Genomic DNA, 23,214 nt, shown 5'->3' on the forward strand with positions numbered 1-23,214 from the left:
ACTGAACAGGGCGTGACGGCTGTCCAGAGGGTCATGAAAAAGGTCAACAATGACCTTGTACCGACCCGGACACTTTTCTTGACCTTTGATAGTGTTCAGCTGCCGTCGCGCATCAAAGCAGGCTACGAGGTTATTTCTGTTCGCCCCTATGTCCCGACACCTACGCGCTGCTACCAGTGTCAGCATTTTAATCACACTTGCCAGTCTTGTTCTAATGTGGCTAAATGTGTCACTTGTGGCAGGGATGCCCATGAGGGTGACTGTCCACCTCTGTCTCCTCGTTGTGTGAACTGTCAAGGTGACCATGCAGCGTCCTCCTGCGACTGTCCCATCTACAAGGAAGAACGCTGTATACAGGAAATTCAGGTCAAAGAGAAAGTGTCCACCTTGGCTTCTCACAAGCTATTTGCTAGTAGGAAGCCCACACTGCTCCCAGTGGGGAAATACAGTACTGTCCTCGCCTCACCTCGGACTACCTTGGAGGTGGCGACGCAGACATGCAATCTGACCTTCAGCACTACGGTCCTCCATTCGGCCAGTGCTAAGATCACCCGGTCAACGTCTCCTCTTCCTCCCGCCACCCCTACGACACAAGCACCTTTATCAGCTTCTGCCAAGACAAAAGACCCAGAAGTCAGATGCACAGGCCTTCAAGAAGAAACCGTCCCGTGCGGACCTCCTACGTACCTCGAACTCCCAGCCAACGACCAGTACTTCCACTAAACGACCTTCCAAGAAGGCTCATAGGAAGCAAAGTTCTCCTTCTCCACCACGGCGTGTTTCTTCTCCAGCGCCACCCAGCGGTTGCCGCCCCAGGCCGTCATCCGTTTCACCTGGCCGCACCGCTGGTAGCCGAACATCTGGCTGTTCACCGGCAGAGAAAGCTCCCCCTCCCGGCCATCTTAACAAGATGGCCGATGAACCTATTGAACCAATGGACGACGACTCTCCGCTTATTCATAGCGGTGGCAGTGCTCGCTTGAAGCCAGGCCCTCAGCGGCCTTCGAGGTGACCCTTTCTTGCTTCTCCTTCTCCTTTTTCTTTTTCTTCTCCCGATGGCACTTCTTCATTGGAATATTCGCGGCATTCGCTCCAACTGAGAGGACTTAAAGTTGCTGCTACGCTTGCACTGTCCGCTCGTCGTAGCCCTCCAGTAAACGAAGCTATGCCCATGCGATCAAATTGACTTGGCACACTATGCCTCTTTGCATTTTAACCAACCCCCCCTGGCAGGTATTCTGGCTCTTGGAGGGGTTATGTTGCTGGTCCGGGATGATACTTACTACGATCCCATCACATTGCACACCGGCCTGCAGGCAGTTGCCGTTCGAATTACTCTCCCCACTTTTACATTTTCCATTTGTACCGTTTACACTCCATCGTCGTCTGCCGTTACCAGGGCAGACATGATGCAAATTATTGCTCAGCTACCTGCACCATTTTTGTTAACTGGAGACTTCAATGCCCACCATTCCCTTTGGGGCTCTCCAGCATCCTGCACCGGATCCAACGCTCTCTTCAGCAGCTGGTGGACGTCGGTTCTTCGGTTACCTTTATGTGGGTTCCTGGCCATGTCGGTATCCCTGGGAATGAAACTGCGGATGCCACTGCCAAGGCTGCGGTCCTCCAGCCTCGGACAGCTTCTTGTTGTGTCCCTTCATCAGATTGTAGCAGGGTCATTTGTCAGCGCATTTTATCGCTGTGGCATGCCGATTGGGCTGCGCTTACGGACAACGAGCTTCAGGCCTTAAAACCTCTTCCCGCTGCTTGGACAACCTCTTCACGCCCTTCTCGGCAGGAGGAGGTCGTTTTGGCCCGGTTACAAATTGGACACTGCCAGTTCAGCCATCCCCATCTGCTGACGGCTGCGCCGGTGCCGTTCTGCTCATGTGGGCAATTGCTGACAGTACACCACATTTTAACATCGTGTCCGACTTTTAATAAACTGCGCGTTGATCTTGGCCTGCCATGTACTCTGGATGCCATTTTAGCGGATGACCCAGGAGCAGCTGCTCACGTTCTTCGTTTTATCAACTTGACAAACCTGTCTAAGGACATTTGATTATGCCGGTTTTTTTTTTTATCCTATGCCTGTTTGTCTTTTATAGTATTGTCCCTTTTCGTTGCTGTTTTAACCTTGTGCCGCGCAGTGCATTCCTAATTTAGTCTGGGCGCTAATGACCATTGTAGTTGTGCGCCCTAAAACCACTAAAAGAGGTGTAAGGGTACAGCCTGGTGGACAGCACTAACTTTCGCCTTCTGCCCAGGGATTCGCGCCCCCGCCACAGTTCGCCCGTCACCGTCAGGCAAGTGTCGACCATGAGGAATGTCTGAATCAGAGGGCACAGTGGCATCAGAGATCCCAGGTGATGCTACAGGTTCCAGAGGTGCCAAAGCGCTCACCTCGGGTGTCCCAATGTCACCGCGGCCCAGGGCAACAGCCTGGAGCCTGTCGACCACGGCTAACACAGCTCCCAGATGTTTAGAGATGGTGGACAATTCCCCCTGAATCCATACACAACAGGCTCAGTCCCTATCCATCCCTAACAATTTTTTTTCCCTCTCTTTTATCACACAAGCCATTCAAAACAGAAACAGATGACTGATGACTATGCGAATTTACACTATTCAGGTACTAAAACGCAATGCCACAACTCTCAAATACTATAATACGCCCGAAATTTGTGAATTAAACTATGCAAGTACCCAAAAGCCCGGAAAGAAATTAAGAATTAACCTATGAAACAAGAGAGCTCAGAGTAATACTTGCTGCTGGCTACTTCTTATCCTACGGCAGCAGGCAGCTCACTAGCTGTGACCAACTGACGCTGGCCATTCCCCCATATCCAGGAAAATGGAGTCCCGCAGGGCACTGTATTGAGTGTACCTCTATTTTTAGTAGCCATTGATGGTCTAGCAGCAGCTTTAGGGCTGTCCGTCTCATCCTCTCTGTATAGACGACTTTTGCATTTCGTACTGCTCCACCTGTACTGATGTTGCAGAGCAGCACCTACAGAGAGCCATCCAAAATGCACAGTCATGGGCTCTAGCCCATGGCTTCCAGTTTTCGGCTGCAAATTCGTGTGTTATGCACTTCTATCGGCATCGTAGCATTCATGCGGAACCAGAACTTTACCTTACTGGCGATCCGCTCACTCTAGTGGAGACATGTCGATTTTTAGGACTGGTCATTGACACCCAATTGACTTGGCTTCCTCACCTTCGTCAGCTTAAGCAGAAGTGCTGGCGGTACCTCAATGCCCTGCACTGCCTGAGCAAGACCAACTGGGGTGCAGACCGCTCTACACTGCTGCAGCTCTACAGAGCCCTTGTTCGATCCTGCCTTGACTATGGGAGTCTGATTTATGGTACGGCGGCGCCCTCCATATTGGGGTTTACTCCACCCAGTGCACCACTGTGGTGTTCGACTGGCGTCGGGAGCATTTAGGACGAGTCCAGTGACGAGTGTCCTGGTAGAGGCTGGAGTCCCTCTATTGCAGGTCAGGCGTGCACAACTGTTTGCCAGTTACGTTGCACATGTTTGTACTTCTCCTGTGCATCCAACTTACTGTCCGAACTGGAGTCCCTGCCTTTACCACCTCTACTTGAGGTCCATTGACATATACCTCCGTGGTGTACAACTTGGCTACGGCTTCACCTGGAACTTTCACATGGCCCAAAGGACTCGGTTCAACCTGCATCTCTCTACTGTATCTTTCTCTAGATTCTTGACATGTGCTGAGGCCATGAAGTGGTTTGCACCTGTGGCTCGATGGCTGATGGTCACATCGGTTTCACATATGTCCATGGAGTACATATTGAACAGCATTCCTTGCCTGATGGCTGCCGTGTTTTCACTGCAGATCTGATGGCTTATCTCGTGTTCTTGAGCACATCTGTTCATGCCCTGGGGAGTCATTTCTTCTGTGTACTGACTTCTTGAGCAGCCTACAAGCTATCAACCAGTGCTACCTCATCGTCCTTTGGTAGCGACCATCTGGGAGACCATATATGCTCTGGAACGGTCTGGTCGTTCAGTGCTGTTTGTGTGGACCCCAGAACACGTCGGAATCCCAGGCAACAAACTTGCTGACAGGCTGGGCAAACAGGCTACTCGAAAACAGTTTATGGAGATCGGCCTTCCAGTAACTGAACTGCGTCCATTTTTACACTACCAGGTTTTTCGGCTGTGAGAAACTGAATGGGATAGTCTCTGTAGGAGACTACGAATGTGTGGCAGTCCTCCATGTGGGCCTCTCGCAGAGACTGTGGTTCTCTGCCGGCTCAGCGTTGGCCATGCTTTGGTGACCCACGGCTACCTCTTGCTCTATGATGATCCGCCTCAGTGTCAATGCAGCGCCCAGTTGACACTGGCCCATATTCTGGTGCACTGTCCCACTTTGACTGCCCTGTGACGAAATCTTTGGTTACCAGACTCGTTGCCGCTAATTTTATCTGACAATGCCTCATAGGCTGATTTAGTTTTATGTTTTATTCCAGAGGGTGGATCTTACCATTTGATCTAAGTTTTAGTGCATGTCCTTTGTCCCTCTGTGTCCTCCACCCTAGTGCTTTCAGGGTGGAGGTTTTAATGTGTTGCATAGTTGCTGGCTTCTCCTTTTTATTTCATGGTCAGCCAGCTGTGGTAATCTGTTTTGTCATTTTAATCTCTTCTACTTGTTTCTTGTTTTTCTGTGTTTTTCTTCTCCCATTTTGTCCATTTAAATGTTTGTTGCCCTTCCGTTGTTCTTGTGGTTTTTCCTTTCCCTCCGTTTTGTGTTGTCAGTCTCACTTGTTTTATTCTCACCCTTGTGGCATTGTTTTATTCGGAACAAGGGACTGATAACCTAGCAGTTTTGTCCCTTCCCCCCTCCTTTTTTGAACCAACCAATCACTTTGCGATGGCATCAGTGTCCTTTTCTTATGTGGCTGCCTTTTGGGTGTGTAAGTGATGAATTGGGGATGTCCCCGTCTCCTTCACCTCTCGACATGCCGAATTATACAATAAACTTTCCACTTACTGAAAATTGCTTGAAGCTTTTGCCTCATCTCAGTGTGGCACTGAACTCTGATTTCATTCAGAATCAGATGATACAACATCTGTTACTCAGTGGCTCCATCTCCTCAGAGTCTTCAACCTTATTTGCCTCGGCAGTGTCTTCCCTTCAAGTGGCAAAATGGATCATAGTTCCAGTCCTTAAAACTGGCAAAAGCTAAACATCCATCAACAGCTGTCAGCTGGGCAAACTGCTCGAAAGGGCAGTTGCCTACTGATGCTAATGGGTTCTCCAATACCAGGGACTTTATTCCTGTATCAATGTGGTTTCATTGAGGGACAGTACACGTCTGACCATTTGGTTAGGATGGAAACAGCAATCGGACAAGCTTTTTCTAAACACAGACACCCAATTTAAGTCTTTTTGGACCTACATGAGGTGTAAGACACTGCCTGGTGCCCTCAAATTTACTTCTGCTCCATGACTGAGGATTTTGAGGCTCCCCACCAATTTCTGATCATCAGTTTTTATCGCACTGGTTGTTCTGGGGTCGAGTTAATACTTCACTCAGTTCTCCACAGGTCCAAGAGAACACCGTCCCACAGGGATCCGTGCATACTGTCTCGCTCTTCTTTAATGCTACCAATGGGCTAGTGACCTCTATCTTGCCACTGGTCATCCCCATACTGTATGTCAATGACTTCTGCGTTTGGTACAGCTTCCACTTTGTAGCCTTGTCTGAACAGTGACTCAAAGGCGCCATCCGATGGCTTCTGCTTGGGCTCTTTTCAATGGATTCCAGTTCTTGCCTGCAAAAACGTGGGTTGTGCATTTTTGTCATCTTACCACAGACCATCCTGACCCAGAAATCTACCTGGGTACCCAGCGTTTGGATGTTGTGCAGTCCTGATTTTTTGGGACTCCTCTTTGACAAAAAGTTGACTTGGCTGACCCATATTTGACAGCTAAAGACTAGCTGCACATGGAAACTTAACATTCTCTGCTTCCTTGCCCACACATCTGTGTGTGGATCACACCACACTTTGTACCTCCTGGGCTCTGATTGAGTCTCACTTGGATTATGGTTTCTTTCACTTGGATTATAGTTGTCAGTTTAATGGCTCAGAAATGCCTTTGACTTTGAATTATTAGACCCACTGTGTCATCATAGTTAGACTGGCAACTGGCACCTTATGGACTACTCATGTAGACAGTATCCTTTCTGAAGCAAGGATTTTCCTTTTTCAGTTCAAGTGGCGCCATCTTTGCTTACCTATGCAATCATCATTTGACAAGTTTGTGATCACCCAACACATTCAGTTCTTTTGAAACAATGGAAAATCCAGCTTGGAATAATGACAATATTATGAAAAGGATGGATCGCTACTAACAAAGAGTGATACTCCTCTTGTCGGGTAAAATTTATAAAGTATCTTAATTTACTGTCCTGTTCATGAAAACATTATCAAACCATAGTAGATGCGCCTGTGCCTACACACTCTAAATTGTTGAGACAGAGAAAAAGGTATTTTTAGGGAGGTAAGGTATTCTCATGAAAACAAAATGAGACGATATATTCAATTCCCTTTTAACCACTGTAGATCTTGGACTGATTAGTTAATTGTCATCTAGTCTGTGTTTTAGAATTAAGAAAGATTTTGAGTTACTTTGACTGAGACCTCAAATGATTTCAGTTAACTGTTGATAACATTCCTATGCTGCAAAGAAACGTAAAACTGCTTGTCGTATTAAGGTGTCATCTTTGACCCCAAGAAGACTTGTAACACTTCTAGTAGGTGAAATTTCACGTGGAAGCTTTATGAATTGAGTGTACATGACAACTTCATATTGTCTTTCCTCTTCTAATATTGTTTTAGATAGTGATTTGTCCAATGTTGTCTTTGTGAGTAAAAAATTGCTGTAATTCAGCTCAGTGTTACTCTACTACTGCAGTTATTAACAAGTGACATATGTTTGTAATCCCTATTCATGAACAGCTTCTCAATTTTCTGTTTCTATTTTGATATTACTATAGCTCTTCGATAAAAAAATTTTTGTTTTGGGTCTTTGAACACTAGGCAGATGCCAAAGAATTCATTCTTTTAAGCGTAGGCTGTTTGTGTTGTGTTTACTTGGTATTGTTGTATTTTTGACTTCCTGAAATGGGTGAGAGACCTATGCCTAAAATTGAAAAATGAAGAGTCCACTAGAATCTGATTTTGTTGGCATTAGAGTTGTTTAATATTAGCTCTTTTCCCAACTTCATGTAGAGGCTGTCCATCTCTTCCACAGATGCTGCTTCTCCAAGCCATTGCCAAGATCCATGCACCCCTCAGGGGGTCCACAACTCTTTTGTGGATACGTGCGTAGCGAGCACGGGACCCCGAGCTAATGTGGCCCTCCTTCCTTTCCGGGCTGCATACCTTCCCTTTACACATCCTTCCCCGTCCCCCATCTTCGCCCCCCTCCCCCCGCCTCACCTCTGGCTCTTTCCTTCCCTTTCTCCCCCTCTGGGAGTATGGTTTGTGCCTATGTCCGGAGACGGACGCCCGAAACTGTTACGAATTCCTTGCTTTCTACACTTGCAAGTCTTCGTCCCTCCTCTGTCCTTCTCTTTTCCTTACCTCTTCTCTTTGCCCTTTTCTCCGCTGCGGCATTTGAGATCCCTCTTCTTTCCTTTCCCTTTCTCTTTTTTCCTCCCTGTGCGTGTCTGAAGGCCGACCCACGCATTTCCATGCGGAGCCGGTGACGGGGTAACGCGTAATTCCCCGCCCCGGGTAGACAGGTAGGACACGTACGTACCCCCTGGTAATGGCCAGGCACAGGGACGGGTGATTACCTGAGGTGTGAACAATCACCTAAGCCGGGAGTGCCCTCAGAGAGGAGCGCGCCATCGGAGACGCCGGTAATCATGGGGGGATTCTTCCGCAATGGTTTCCTCACGTTCCACTATGTCTGCTCACAAGCGTAAGTTCACTGAGTCTCAGCCACAGACAGTTCTTTCATCATTGCCACAGTTCCTTGTTGTTTCTTGGTCTGACGAAGGTCACACCTTCTCCACGGTCAACCCTTTCATTATTCAGAAAGGTGTCGACGCAATTGCAGGTCCTGTAAAGTCTTGTTCCAGATTACGAAATGGTACCTTGTTGTTAGAAACAGTCAGTGCCCTCCAAGCACAAAAATTGCTGCGTACTTCACTGCTCCACACCTTCCCTGTCCAGGTTGAACCGCACCGCACTTTAAATTCCTCGCGTGGAGTCGTTTATACATGCTCCCTCGATGGATTGTCTCATGAAGAAATTCAGCACTACCTGTCTGATCAGGGCATAACGGTTGTTCATAGTTATGAAAAGGGTTGACACGAACATCATTCCAACCCGCACTGTCTTCTTGACATTTGACAAAGTTCAACTCCCATCGAAAATCAAAGCAGGCTATGAGATAATTTCCGTTCGCCCTTACGTCCCAAACCCTACGCGTTGCTATCGGTGTCAGCGGTTCAATCACACCAGCCAGTCCTGTTCCAATCCGGCCAAATGTGTTACGTGTGACAAGGATGCCCATGAGGGTGCTTGTCCACCTGCATCCCCTCGCTGCATCAACTCTATGGGTGACCACGCTGCTTCCTCTCGAGATTGCCCCATTTTTAAAGACGAAAAGCTCATCCAGGAAATCGGAGTGAAGGAAAAGGTGTCAACCTTTGCTGCTCGAAAATTATTTGCCAGTCGACAGCCCACCGTGCCTCAGACAGGAAAATACAGCACTGTCCTTGCTTCTCCTCGGCCAACAAAGGAGGCGGCCATGCAGACTTGCGACCTCACCTTTAGTACCACGGTCGTCAGATCGGCCAGCGCAAAGATCGCCTGTTCAACCTCACCACTTTCGTCTGCCCACTCTATGGCTCACCCTTCATCGGGTTCTGCTAAATCTCGAGCCCACAAGTCAGACACTAAGACTTCGAAAAAAGAGCATACTCGTGAAGATGTTTTACGTACCCCAACTTCACAACCATCGGTTCCTCCTCCGTCTAAACATCATATTTCCAAGAAGGCTAATAAGAAACCCAGTTCATCTCCTTCTCCGCCAAGACGTGTCCCATCTACAGCACCACCTGGCGGAAATCGCCCTCGGCCGTCTTCTGTGTCTCCGAGGCACACTGCTGGCGGCCGATCAACCGACAGATCGCTGGTGGCAGGAGCTGCTCCCGAACAACCTATGGATCAGGATCTTCTGCCTTCGGCATGAATGCCATTCCATGCTGTCGGACGCAAGCTCTGAGCAGTCGTTGAGTTGACGGCAACCTTGGTCACATTCCTCCATTTTCTGTTCACCCTATGTCCATTATCCACTGGAATATCCACGGCATTCGAGCCAATCGAGACGAATTGTCGATCCTCTTACGATCCTACTCACCGGTCATCTTCTGTCTTCAGGAAACAAAGCTGCGTCCCCATGACCGCTTTGTTCTCCCCCATTTTCAGTCCGTCCGATTTGATCTCCCCTCTGTTGAAGGCACTCCAGCCCACGGAGGACTCATGATTCTTCTCCATGATACTCTCCATTATCACCCAATCCCCTTAAACACTTCCTTCCAAGCTGTCGCTGTCCGTCTTTCCCTTTCTGGATATACTTTTAAAAATACTGTATACATTCCATCGTCCACACCAATGGCACAAGCTGATCTCATTCATCTTCTTGGTCAGCTTCCACCCCCCCTATTTGCTGGTTGGGGACTTCAATGCCCACCACCCGCTTTGGGGATCTCCACATCCTTGTCCACGTGGCTCACTATTGCTAGATGTCTTCCATCAAGCGGATCTAGTTTGCCTCAACACTGGGGTCCCTACATTTTTGTCTGCCTCCACGACAAATTTCTCTCATTTGGACCTTTCGGTCGGTACTGTTCCGCTAGCTTGGCGCTTCGAATGGTTCGCCCTTGATGATACACACTCGAGTGACCACTTTCCATGTGTCCTTAGGCTGCAGCCTCAACTGCCATATATGCGCCCGCGACGCTGGAAGTTTGCCCAAGCCGATTGGACACTTTTTTCATCTCTAGCGACATTCGATGACCGTCACTTTCCTAGTGTCGACGATGAGGTCACACATCTTACCGATGTTATTCTTACAGCTGCGGAACGTTCAGTACTACGCACCTCCGAATTGCCCCGGCGCCCCCCAGTTCCTTGGTGGAACGAGGCATGCCGTGGCGCAATACGTGAGCGGCGATGTGCTCTTCGCATTTTCCGCCACCATCCTACTTTGGCCAACTGTATCCGCTATAAGCAGTTCCGTGCGCGATGCTGTCACGTCATCTGCGATAGCAAGAAGGCCCGCTGGAAATTCTTCACTAGCTCATTTAACAACTTCACTCCCTCCTCGGAAGTTAGGAGTCGAATTCGACGGTTATCTGGCGCGCCCAGTTTCTCTCCGGTCTCACTGTCGCGCGTGATACATTAGTGGACCCCGTCGCAATTTCTAACTCCTTGGGTAAACACTTTGCTGCGATTTCGAGCTCTTCAAATTACCTGCCAGTGTTTCTCCCGAAGAAATGTGCAGTGGAAGTGCAACCTCTTGCTTTCTTCTCTCAAAATCGCGAAAGCTATAATACTGTTTTCTCCATGCGGGAACTCCAACATGCACTCCATTCTTCTCGCTCCTCCGCCCCAGGACCGGATGGTATCCACATCCAAATGTTGCTGCATTTATCAACCCATAGTCTGCGCTACCTCCTTCGCCTTTATAATCGAATTTGGACCGACAGTACATTTCCCAGACGATGGCGGGAAGCTATCGTCGTTCCTGTTCTGAAACCTGGAAAGGACAAACATCTCCCCTCTAGCTATCGCCCCATTTCTCTCACGAGTAGTGTATGTAAGGTTTTGGAGTGTATGGTGAATTGCCGTTTACCTTGGTGGCTGGAGTCCCGCAGTCTTTTAACACCTGCCCAATGCGGTTTCCGAAAGCATCGTTCTGCAGTTGACCATCTTGTTACTCTCTCCACTTACATCATGAACAATTTTCTCCAGCAATGCCAAACAGTAGCAATCTTTTTTGATCTGGAGAGAGCATACGATACCTGTTGGAGGACAGGCATCCTCCGCAAACTGTTCTCTTGGGGCTTTCGAGGTCGGCTGCCCCTTTTTCTTCGCGAATTTATGGCAGAGCGCACATTTAGAGTGTGGGTGAACACTACTCTCTCCCGTACTTTCTCCCAAGAAAACGGGGTACCCCCAGGGCTCTGTGCTAAGTGTTGTACTATTTGCCATTGCCATAAATCCAATTATGGATTGTCTCCTTCCTGATGTCTCGGGCTCCCTCTTTGTGGACGATTTTGTGATCTACTACAGCTCTCAATGGACCAGCCTTATTGAACGACGTCTTCAAGGATGTCTCGATTGCCTCTACTCTTGGAGCATCGAAACCGGCTTCCGTTTTTCTCCCAGTAAGACCGTTTGTGTTAATTTTTGGCGACATAAGGAGTTTCTTCCACCCTCCTTACATCTAGGACCTGTCAACCTTCCGTTTTCGGACATCGCTAAATTCTTGGGTCTTACGTTTGACAGAAAACTGTGCTGGTCCTCCCACGTTTCCTATCTTTCGGCTCGCTGTCTGCGATCCCTCAACACCCTCCGTATCCTGAATGGTACCTCCTGGGGAGGGGACCGAGTGGTCCTTCTCCGCCTCTACCGCGCCTTAGTACGCTCGAAATTGGACTATGGAAGCGTAGTCTACTCCTCTGCTCGGCCGTCTATTCTTCGGCATCTCGACTCCATCCACCACCGTAGATTACGTTTAGTGTCTGGAGCTTTTTACACCAGCCCTGTGGAAAGCCTTTATGCTGAGACTGCTGAACCTCCGCTGTCCAATCGGCGAGCAGTCCTTCTGAGTCGTTATGCTAGCCATCTGTCTTCCATGCCTGCTAATCCAGCCCATGACATTTTTTTCGATGCTTCCTCTGATGTAAGGTATGCAGGCCGCCCCTCCTCCCTACTACCACTGGGAGTCCGCTTCCGTCAACTTCTCCATTCTCTTTCCTTTCGCTTTCCTAAAACCTTCTTGACAACTTGGGGTACAGCACTGCCTTGGCTCCGTCCCCGGATCTGCCTGCTCCGTGACCTTTGTCAATTTCCCAAGGATGGTACCCCTTCACTTGTTTGTCGTCGGGCATTTGCTGCTCTATGTGCACAAATGAAGGAAGCCACATTTATTTACACTGATGGCTTGAAAACATCGTTAGGTGTAGGGAGTGCCTATATTGTTGGCGACACCCCAAATCAATTTCGGCTTCCCGACCAGTGTTCGGTTTATACTGCGGAGGTTTACGCTGTTCTCCAGGCTGTCCACTACATCCGCCGCCATCAGCGGATACAGTATGTTATCTGCTCAGATTCTCTCAGCTCTCTCCTCAGTCTCCAAGCTCTTTACCCTGTCCACCCACTGGTCCACCGTATTCAAGACTGTCTGCGCTTGCTCCACCTGGGGGGCGTCTCGGTGGCGTTCCTCTGGCTCCCAGGACACGTTGGTATCTGTGGAAATGAGGCGGCCGATATAGCGGCCAAGGCTGCAGTCTCTCTTCTTCGGCCAGCTATTCAATCGATTCCCTTCACCGATCTACGGAGCGTTTTATGTCGTCGCGTTGTTCTTTTATGGCACGCCCATTGGTCGACACTTCCCCATAATAAATTGCGGGACGTAAAAGCTTTTCCTTGTGCTTGGGCCTCTTCCTCCCGAACGCGTCGTCAGGAGGAGGTAATTTTAACTCGACTCTGGATAGGGCACTGTCGTTTTAGCCATCGACATCTTTTAAGCGGCAATCCTCCCCCACTCTGTCGCCACTGCTCTCAGCTGTGGACGGTAAGACACCTTTTAATTGAGTGCCCCTATTTTACTCCGTTACGCGCCCGTCTACAGCTGTCGCCTGATATATCGTCCATTTTAGCAGATGACACGCGCTCGGCCGATCGCGTTCTCGAGTTTATTATTGCCAGTGAAATGACGTCAGTCATTTGAAGCTTTTTTTTGGGGGCAACCAACCCCCTTTCTGTAGTGGATTTTTAAGCCTTCCTTCTGCTTTTAGTTTCTCCAATTTTTTGAATTTCGTTCCAATTTCTGCTGGTTTCCATTTTCGGTTTTTACTGTTTCCTAAGTCACGGACCGGGCACTAATGACCATAGCAGTTTTGTGCCCTAAAAACAAAACAAAAAAGATCAATGCAAAGCACTTGGTGTTAATAAAAATTTGTTCAAAACTCTTGGTGCTGTTAAAAATGCTGTTTGAATCGGAGAAGTAACTCTTTTTCCTGTGCACTTCCAAAACCCTAATTTGAATTTACTGGTGTAACCCAGAAAAAATATTTATACATGCCTTTTATCATAGTTTAAGTAATTATCACAGCTATAATATCTTGAACAGGCAGGTTGAAGAAAAGGAAGTGTATTGGTTGTTCTACAGTGTCAGTTTCCAACAAAATACCAAAACATACATAATGTATGTGAGAAAACATAACACCACAGGATTCTGTCTTCCATGCAGTCCTTTGTGTACTGCCATCAACACCATTTTATTTGAAATTCAGACCTTAGTGCATTACAAAATTTGTGTAATATTTCGCTAGTTATTTAATGCAAAAGTAGATAAACTTCATAGTAAACCATGCCAAGTACATCTGCAGACTGGTTGAAGCAGTTGTCTGCTCTTATCAGCTACTCCCAGGGATAGGCTTAATTGTGAGAAATTTTCTGACTGTGTTATGATTGCAATTTATATGAGAAAAATTATGCAAACTATCTGTAAGTATAAGATGATGTACACCATGGAGAGATGGTTGTTACAGGTCCGTACTGCACTAACACCATTTCTACTACATATGCTGATGAAGGTGAGCCACCAATTATGCTACTTCCCACACCTGATGTCTTGAATATAGAATGCAGCCGACAGTGCAGTCTTCAATACAGGTTTTGTTTCCCATTACAATTATTTAATTTATTAATTAGTGTATTAAACCAAACCAGAATGGAAGAGGGGAAATGCTTATTGCTTCTGTAGCATCCAGTGAGCTCTTTGTGCCCTCTTGGATAATGATGATAAATACTTCAGGTTGTTTAGCTAGGAAATTATCAGTACCGCAAGCCTTCCTGTATAATAAACTTTGGAAGTATGTTAGTGACCACTGTTAAGTTTGTTGATGAACCATAAAGGTTTAACAACCTGAGTCCTGAGATTGGTAGATATAGCCGCCGCCTCCTCCTCCTCCTCCTCCTCCTCCTCCCCCTCCCCCCCTCCCCCCCTCCCCCCCCCCTCCTCTCTCTCTCTCTCTCTCTCTCTCTCTCTCTCTCTCTCTCTCTCTCTCTCTCTCTTTCTGCATGAAAACATAAAAATAAGTTTCTGTTAGTTATTACTTGACAAAGTGCACTTGTTACCCAACAGTAGCATAAATTAACTCTTGGTCATGAGGCTAGGTACAGCCATAGGCCCCTGCTCCAGTTAAAGTAGTGCAATAAGTTACCACACAGTATTAGCAAAACTGAATTTATTGGTAATGAGAAGGAGAAAATAAAGGTAGAGCCAACTGAAAAGGTGATGCAAAGTGCAACAAGTGTGAACAGAATGCTCCTCTAAAACTTCTTGTGATAATAACTTTCCTAATACCAAAGTTTAGTCCAAAGACTGCCATCATTTCCACAAGGAGAAGATGCCATAGATTATAGTAGAAGTGAAAAATTCTTCTTTTACTCAGTTTAGATCATCATGTTAAATTTTTTAAAATCTATCTCAGAACTAAGTGATGCTAAGTGTAAACATTATATTGCTCTTTGAGTGGTACAACACACATTGGTTAAAGATTTCAGGGGACTGTGTTAATGCACAGCATCAAGACTCAGGGGATTGATGCACTAGAACTCATGGTGTCCTTACATGTAGTATGGTCTGTAACTGTACACTTTTTGTAAGAGGTCACTTGTATGTTCAGTTTGTCAGAAGCACCCAATATTACTAAAATGGTATCCATCATATGCCAATTATTTCAAATGTATTAGGCAAAGGATAGATTGATATTCAGCATAAAGAGGAGTTGGAGGTAGGTACAACCAAAAGACGGTTGTACATCATAGCTTTCGGCCAAAGCCTCCTTCTTTACCGAAGAAGGCTATGACCAAAAGCTTCACTACTGGCTATTAAAATTGCTCCACTACGAAGATGACATGCTACAGATCTGAAATTTAACAGACAGGAAGAATATGCTGTGATATGCAAATGATTAACTTTTCAGAGGATTCACACAAGGTTGGCGCTGGTGGCGACACCTACAATGTGCTGACAAGAGGAACGTTTCCAACCGACTTCTCATACACAAACAGCAGTTGACCGGCATTGCCTGGTGAAACGTTGTTGTGATGCCTCGTGTAATGAGGATAAATGCATACCATCACTTTTCCAACTTTGATAAAGGTCGGATTGTAGCCTATCGCGATTGCGGTTTATCGAATCGCGACATTGCTGCTCGCATTGGTCGAGATCCAATAACTGTTAGCAGACTATGAAATCAGTGGATCCCAACGGCCTTGTATCACTAGCAGTCGAGATGACAGGCATCTTATCCGCATGGCTGTAACGGATCGTACAGCCACGTCTCGATCCCTGAGTCAACAGATGTGGTTGTTTGCAAGACACCAACAATCTGCACGAACAGTTCGACGACGTTTGCAGCAGCATGGACTATCAGCTCGGAGACCATGGCTGCAGTTACCCTTGACGCTGCATCACAGACAGGAGCGCCTGAGATGGTGTACTCGATGACGAACCTGGGTGCAAGAATGGCAAAACGTCATTTTTTTTTTTTTGGATGAATCCAGGTTCTGTTTACATCATCATGATGGTCGCATCAGTGTTTGGCGACATCGCGGTGAGTGCACATTAGAAGCGTGTATTCGTCATCGCCATACTAGCGTATCACCCAGCATGATGGTATGGGGTGCCATTGGTTGCACGTCTCGGTCACCTCTTGTTCACATTGATGGCACTTTGAACAGTGGACGTTACATTTCAGATGTGTTATCACCTGTGACTCTAACCTTCATTTGACCCCTGTGAAACCCTACATTTCAGCAGGATAATGCACAACCGCATGTTGCAGGTCCTGTACGGGCCTTTCTGGATACAGAAAATGTTAGACTGCTACCTTGGCCAGCACATTCTCCAGATCTCTCACCAATTGAAAACGTCTGGTCAATGGTGGCCGAGCAACTGGCTCGTCACAAAAAGCCAATCACTACTCTTGATGAACTGTGGTATCGTGTTGAAGCTGCGTGGGCAGCTGTACCTGTACATGCCATCCAAGCTCTGTTTGACTCAATGCCCAGGCGTATCAAGGCCAGAGGTGGTTGTTCTGGGTACTGATTTCTCATGATCTATGCACCCAAATTGCGTGAAAATGTAATCACATGTCAGTTCTAGTATATTATATTTGTCCAACGAATACCTGTTTATCATCTGCATTTCATCTTGATGTAGCAATTTTAATGACCAGTAGTGTATAATAGATAAAGCCTTCTCATTAGGGTTGTTTGCAACTCAGTGGGTTATCTTTATGGTATCAATCTATACTTTTCCTAATATTTACCAAGAACATTACTAAAGATCCGTAAGTTATGAGAAGTTATTTTATCTAGACAACCAGTTTTGACAGCTCTTAAATGCCACCTTCAAGCTCCTATGCACTCCATGACTGAAGAAGACATTAATGAAATGCTGAAACTGGTTGTCCAAATAAAATAATTTCTCAAAACATACAGTTGGTTGGCAATTTTTGTTGGGAAATATTTGTCAGGCTGCTGCTTGTATCCACAATGGATAAGCAGAGATTTTCCCAATGTTTTCGTTTAAAAACTATTAGCAAAGCAGTTTGGATAAGTTAGTGCATTTCAGACAATACTTGACTGAGCGTTATTTCAAATTATAAACCTTAGAAGTAAAAAGTGAACCTCTGATTTCAGTGTAGGAAAATTAAGACACATGGAATATTTCAGAACTGGTAAAAGGAAACAGAGTAACAAGATGTACAGTAACCAGTGTTAAGTTTCTGGCTTTGCAGGTTAGTAAATATTAAGTTGAACCAATCTTTGGTTAATTACAAAGGGGAAAGTCTGGCAGTACAGATATTTTACAAATCGCTAACAGGGGTACTGTAAGTTTCATTTGTAAGTTAGAATACAAATAATAAAATTGTGTACGAGTAACTAGAGGCTCATCATTTGTAATGATTGTAGTATTGATTTTCTGTCTGATTTTCAATGTTTGCTTATTGTATTTAACTGCTCGAATTAATGAGGAAGTCTTCCTGGACTTGAAGCTCTGTACTTTTGCTTGGATAATTAATAAGTTCTGTGTTCTAGCAAGAATGCAAACATAATCATGTTTATTCTAAAAGGAGGACCCTGTTGATCATATTAAGTAAGTCACTTATCAGTGTGAATAAATGACACAAAAGGTTTTTTATGCGAAATGGTATCACACATTAAGTATGAAAAGATCTAGATTGTTTACTATTTACATTTCTGCAAAGTTTGATATACCTGAAGCCAGACACTAGAATGAATTCAAAGATTTTTGTTTGCATGTTTTGCAGGAAAGTACACTCCCCCCCCTCCACCCCCCCCCCCCCCCCCCCAAGCTGCATACAGTGCAGTTTTTTTCCAGCTTGTAAGGGAAAACAGCAACATAATGTTTCCTTACAACTTCACCAAGTTCCTCAATTGGAGTTTTCTTCTACTGGAGATGCGGACAGGTTGTAGATGTCTTAATTGTCACTTCTTGTGTGTGATATACTGTATAGCCATTTGCCATGGTCACTTAAAAAAAAAAATGCTTTCCAAAACTGTTCGTGTTTTTATGACAAAATCATAGTTGGTGATGGAATGATAAAGTATTTTAACAGGTCGGATTCTGTTAGTGTATGTTGTGACTACTGTTGGCTTTTCAATGTTACTTAGCCACTGAGGATTATATGCACCTATTCAGTGTCAGCACCATGATGTGTGTTAATCAATTTTTCCCATTCTTCAGTTCATTTGGGAAAATGATGGTTCTGTGAAACTATCCACAAATGCATGGGAAACTGAACCAAAAGAATAAATCAGTTCATCACATCAGTGTAAAACAGTTCATGTTGTGAATTGCAAGTCCAGCTTCATCTGTGCTTCAGTAGTACACAGCCAACAAAAGCTATGGCGCAATCGGTGAAAACAAGCACACCCAAGTACACCAGTATATGCGTGTTGTGAAGCTAATGAGTCCATAGAGAGCTGCTATGCTGGGCTGATGGCAACATCATCACCTGGAATAATATGCCAAGAATTTTCTCTTCATGTTCAGTACAGTATTTTGTGCCTTGCTCAGGTGACTTTTGAGGCCTGTTTTGAGTGTGTAACGGATGCCTTACATAAACATCTAAAAGATTTCCCTCAATTTGAGGCACAAAAGCACATCCAAATGACCCCCATGGAGCTCGCCGCTCTTTGGCGAGTTCGTATTTGGCTACCACGGGACCCCAGCCTTTGCAGCATCTTCTCCCTTTCGTGCTGCATGTCTGTCCTCTGGTTATTTTTTCACCTCCCTTGGGAAACATGTCTGGGGTGTTTTTTGGCAATGAGTTCCACATTTTCAGTAGCTGACATAAGGACAGTCCCACCACTGTTTTTTGTTCCTTTTTTCCTTACTTCATTTCTCATTTCTTCTTGTTCCTCCACATCAGTGTTTAAGTCTCTTCTTTATCTTCTTCCTCCCTGTGCGCTCCTGAAGGCCAGTACACATGTCTGCTGCATAACAGGTGACAGGGTAATGCGTAATTTCCAGCCCTAGGTCTACTGGTAGGGTTCCCACTTAGCCTCTGGTACAGCCCAGGGAAGAGTGATTGACTGAGCTGCTACCTTCCCAGATTGCCATTTGGTCCCTCTGTCAGGTGTTTGGGAGGTGTGACCTGAGGTGTGAACAATCACCAAAGGGGGTGCACTACCTTGTGAAGGGGACCTCCAGTTGGAAGGAGGGCGCCATTAGAGATGACGGCAATCAAGGGGGATTTTCTCACAATGAGCAAATCTTAATCTTTGCAGTCCACGTCTCCAAATTCAAAGACTCTCCCAGCTGCATCACAGTTCCTTGTGGTTTCACATACTGAAGATGGTAAATACATTTCTAATTCAGAAAGGTGTTGATGCCATTGCCAGCCCCGTGAAATCCTGTTCTCGTTTACGAACGGCACTTTGCTTTTGGATACTACTAATTATTTTCAATCACAACAATTGCATACTGCTTCGCATACCCATGGCTATCCTGTTCGTGTTGTAATGTTTGTGACAAGAATGTGTGAAGTTGGATTGTAACCTTCTCACTTCTTCTACACGTGTAGACGTACTTGGTATGCACAGCCGATCTTCTCTGGATAGCGGGCTACATCAGTCTCCGAAAACTTTTTCTCCGAAGAATGGTGCTAATTAAAGGAATATATACGTCTCTCTATCTCTATCTACGTCTCTCTCTATCTACGTCTCTCTCTATCTGCGTCTCTCTCTATCTGCGTCTCTCTCTATCTGCGTCTCTCTCTATCTACACGTCTCTCTCTATCTACACGTCTCTCTCTATCTACACGTCTCTCTCTATCTACACGTCTCTCTCTATCTACACGTCTCTCTCTATCTACACGTCTCTCTCTATCTACACGTCTCTCTCTATCTACACGTCTCTCTCTATCTACACGTCTCTCTCTATCTACACGTCTCTCTCTATCTACACGTCTCTCTCTATCTACACGTCTCTCTCTATCTACACGTCTCTCTCTATCTACACGTCTCTCTCTATCTACACGTCTCTCTCTATCTACACGTCTCTCTCTATCTACACGTCTCTCTCTATCTACACGTCTCTCTCTATCTACACGTCTCTCTCTATCTACACGTCTCTCTCTATCTACACGTCTCTCTCTATCTACACGTCTCTCTCTATCTACACGTCTCTCTCTATCTACACGTCTCTCTCTATCTACACGTCTCTCTCTATCTACACGTCTCTCTCTATCTACACGTCTCTCTCTATCTACACGTCTCTCTCTATCTACACGTCTCTCTCTATCTACACGTCTCTCTCTATCTACACGTCTCTCTCTATCTACACGTCTCTCTCTATCTACACGTCTCTCTCTATCTACACGTCTCTCTCTATCTACACGTCTCTCTCTATCTACACGTCTCTCTCTATCTACACGTCTCTCTCTATCTACACGTCTCTCTCTATCTACACGTCTCTCTCTCTATCTACACGTCTCTCTCTCTATCTACACGTCTCTCTCTCTATCTACACGTCTCTCTCTCTATCTACACGTCTCTCTCTCTATCTACACGTCTCTCTCTCTATCTACACGTCTCTCTCTCTATCTACACGTCTCTCTCTCTATCTACACGTCTCTCTCTCTATCTACACGTCTCTCTCTCTATCTACACGTCTCTCTCTCTATCTACACGTCTCTCTCTCTATCTACACGTCTCTCTCTCTATCTACACGTCTCTCTCTCTATCTACACGTCTCTCTCTCTATCTACACGTCTCTCTCTCTATCTACACGTCTCTCTCTCTATCTACACGTCTCTCTCTCTATCTACACGTCTCTCTCTCTATCTACACGTCTCTCTCTCTATCTACACGTCTCTCTCTCTATCTACACGTCTCTCTCTCTATCTACACGTCTCTCTCTCTATCTACACGTCTCTCTCTCTATCTACACGTCTCTCTCTCTATCTACACGTCTCTCTCTCTATCTACACGTCTCTCTCTCTATCTACACGTCTCTCTCTCTATCTACACGTCTCTCTCTCTATCTACACGTCTCTCTCTCTATCTACACGTCTCTCTCTCTATCTACACGTCTCTCTCTCTATCTACACGTCTCTCTCTCTATCTACACGTCTCTCTCTCTATCTACACGTCTCTCTCTCTATCTACACGTCTCTCTCTCTATCTACACGTCTCTCTCTCTATCTACACGTCTCTCTCTCTATCTACACGTCTCTCTCTCTATCTACACGTCTCTCTCTCTATCTACACGTCTCTCTCTCTATCTACACGTCTCTCTCTCTATCTACACGTCTCTCTCTCTATCTACACGTCTCTCTCTCTATCTACACGTCTCTCTCTCTCTCTCTCTCTCTATCTACACGTCTCTCTCTCTCTCTCTCTCTCTCTATCTACACGTGTCTCTCTCTCTCTCTCTCTCTCTCTCTATCTATCTACACGTGTCTCTCTCTCTCTCTCTCTCTCTCTCTATCTATCTACACGTGTCTCTCTCTCTCTCTCTCTCTCTCTCTATCTATCTACACGTGTCTCTCTCTCTCTCTCTCTCTCTCTCTCTCTCTCTCTATCTATCTACACGTGTCTCTCTCTCTCTCTCTCTCTCTCTCTCTCTCTCTCTATCTATCTACACGTGTCTCTCTCTCTCTCTCTCTCTCTCTCTCTCTCTCTCTCTATCTATCTACACGTGTCTCTCTCTCTCTCTCTCTCTCTCTCTCTCTCTATCTATCTACACGTGTCTCTCTCTCTCTACATCTATCTATATCTCTATATCTCTCTCTCTCTCTCTACATCTATCTATATCTCTATATCTCTCTCTCTCTCTACATCTATCTATATCTCTATATCTCTCTCTCTCTCTACATCTATCTATATCTCTATATCTCTCTCTCTCTCTACATCTATCTATATCTCTATATCTCTCTCTCTCTCTACATCTATCTATATCTCTATATCTCTCTCTCTCTCTACATCTATCTATATCTCTATATCTCTCTCTCTCTCTACATCTATCTATATCTCTATATCTCTCTCTCTCTCTACATCTATCTATATCTCTATATCTCTCTTTGTGAAATAATGAGGTACTCACAGAATACTTTTCAACAACTATCGGTATATTTGAACCCCAATACAGAACAAAAATCACACTTCTCACATAAACAATTCACTTCTTGTTAAAGTCACCCGTGTCGTCTCGCATTGGAAACAATTGACATATACAACACAGTTGGCTTGATAACCACAACTCTGTTATACAGGAATCATACACTCTTGCCTCTAGCAAGTTAAAGTTAAAGTTAAAAGTTAATAAAAATCTTTTTCCACTCAATTGTTCTTTCGTCAATAACAATAGTCACAGTTATAAAACAGTACGGAATAACACAATGTAAGAGTCTGCCGTGTTCTTTCATTAAACTTCCATGGAGCAACCGGCAGACACTTGTCGGTGCCATTCAACCGCCGTGTCTACAGTCTTCTTACTACACACTTTGGACACACACCTGCACACTTTGGACACACACACCTGCACACTTTGGACACACACACCTGCACACTTTGGACACACACACCTGCACACTTTGGACACACACACCTGCACACTTTGGACACACACACCTGCACACTTTGGACACACACACCTGCACACTTTGGACACACACACCTGCACACTTTGGACACACACACCTGCACACTTTGGACACACACACCTGCACACTTTGGACACACACACCTGCACACTTTGGACACACACACCTGCACACTTTGGACACACACACCTGCACACTTTGGACACACACACACACACACACACACACACACACACACACACACACACACACACCTGCACACTTTGGACACACACACACACACACACACACACACACACACACCTGCACACTTTGGACACACACACACACACACACACACACACACACACACACACACACACACACACACTGCACACTTTGGACACACACACACACACACACACACACACACACACACACACACACACACACACACCTGCACACTTTGGACACACACACACACACACACACACCTGCACACTTTGGACACACACACACACACACACACACACACACACACACACACACACACCTGCACACTTTGGACACACACACACACACACACACACACCTGCACACTTTGGACACACACACACACACACACACACACACACACACACACACACACACACCTGCACACTTTGGAGACACACACACACTCACACACACACACACACACACACACACACACACACACACACCTGCACACTTTGGACACACACACACACACACACACACCTGCACACTTTGGACACACACACACACACACACACACACACACACACA

At 45.9% G+C, this 23,214-nt stretch overlaps 1 protein-coding gene across 2 annotated transcripts in view; it reads left to right on the plus strand.

Annotated features, from left to right (window-relative positions):
• The window catches only part of LOC124795530 (nuclear transcription factor Y subunit beta), a 114,807-nt gene that overhangs the window by 40,751 nt on the left and 50,842 nt on the right, over nt 1–23,214 (plus strand). The window contains exon 2 of one of the 2 annotated variants that reach the window (XM_047259602.1): nt 13,834–13,878. The exons of the other annotated variant lie outside the window; for it this stretch is intronic. Coding sequence (XP_047115558.1) covers nt 13,834–13,878 — 45 coding nt within the window. The remainder of the gene's footprint in view (nt 1–13,833; nt 13,879–23,214) is intronic. 2 annotated transcript variants of the gene reach the window in all.

Source organism: Schistocerca piceifrons, chromosome 4 (genome assembly GCF_021461385.2).
Source record: "Schistocerca piceifrons isolate TAMUIC-IGC-003096 chromosome 4, iqSchPice1.1, whole genome shotgun sequence".
Lineage (NCBI taxonomy): Eukaryota > Metazoa > Arthropoda > Insecta > Orthoptera > Acrididae > Schistocerca > Schistocerca piceifrons.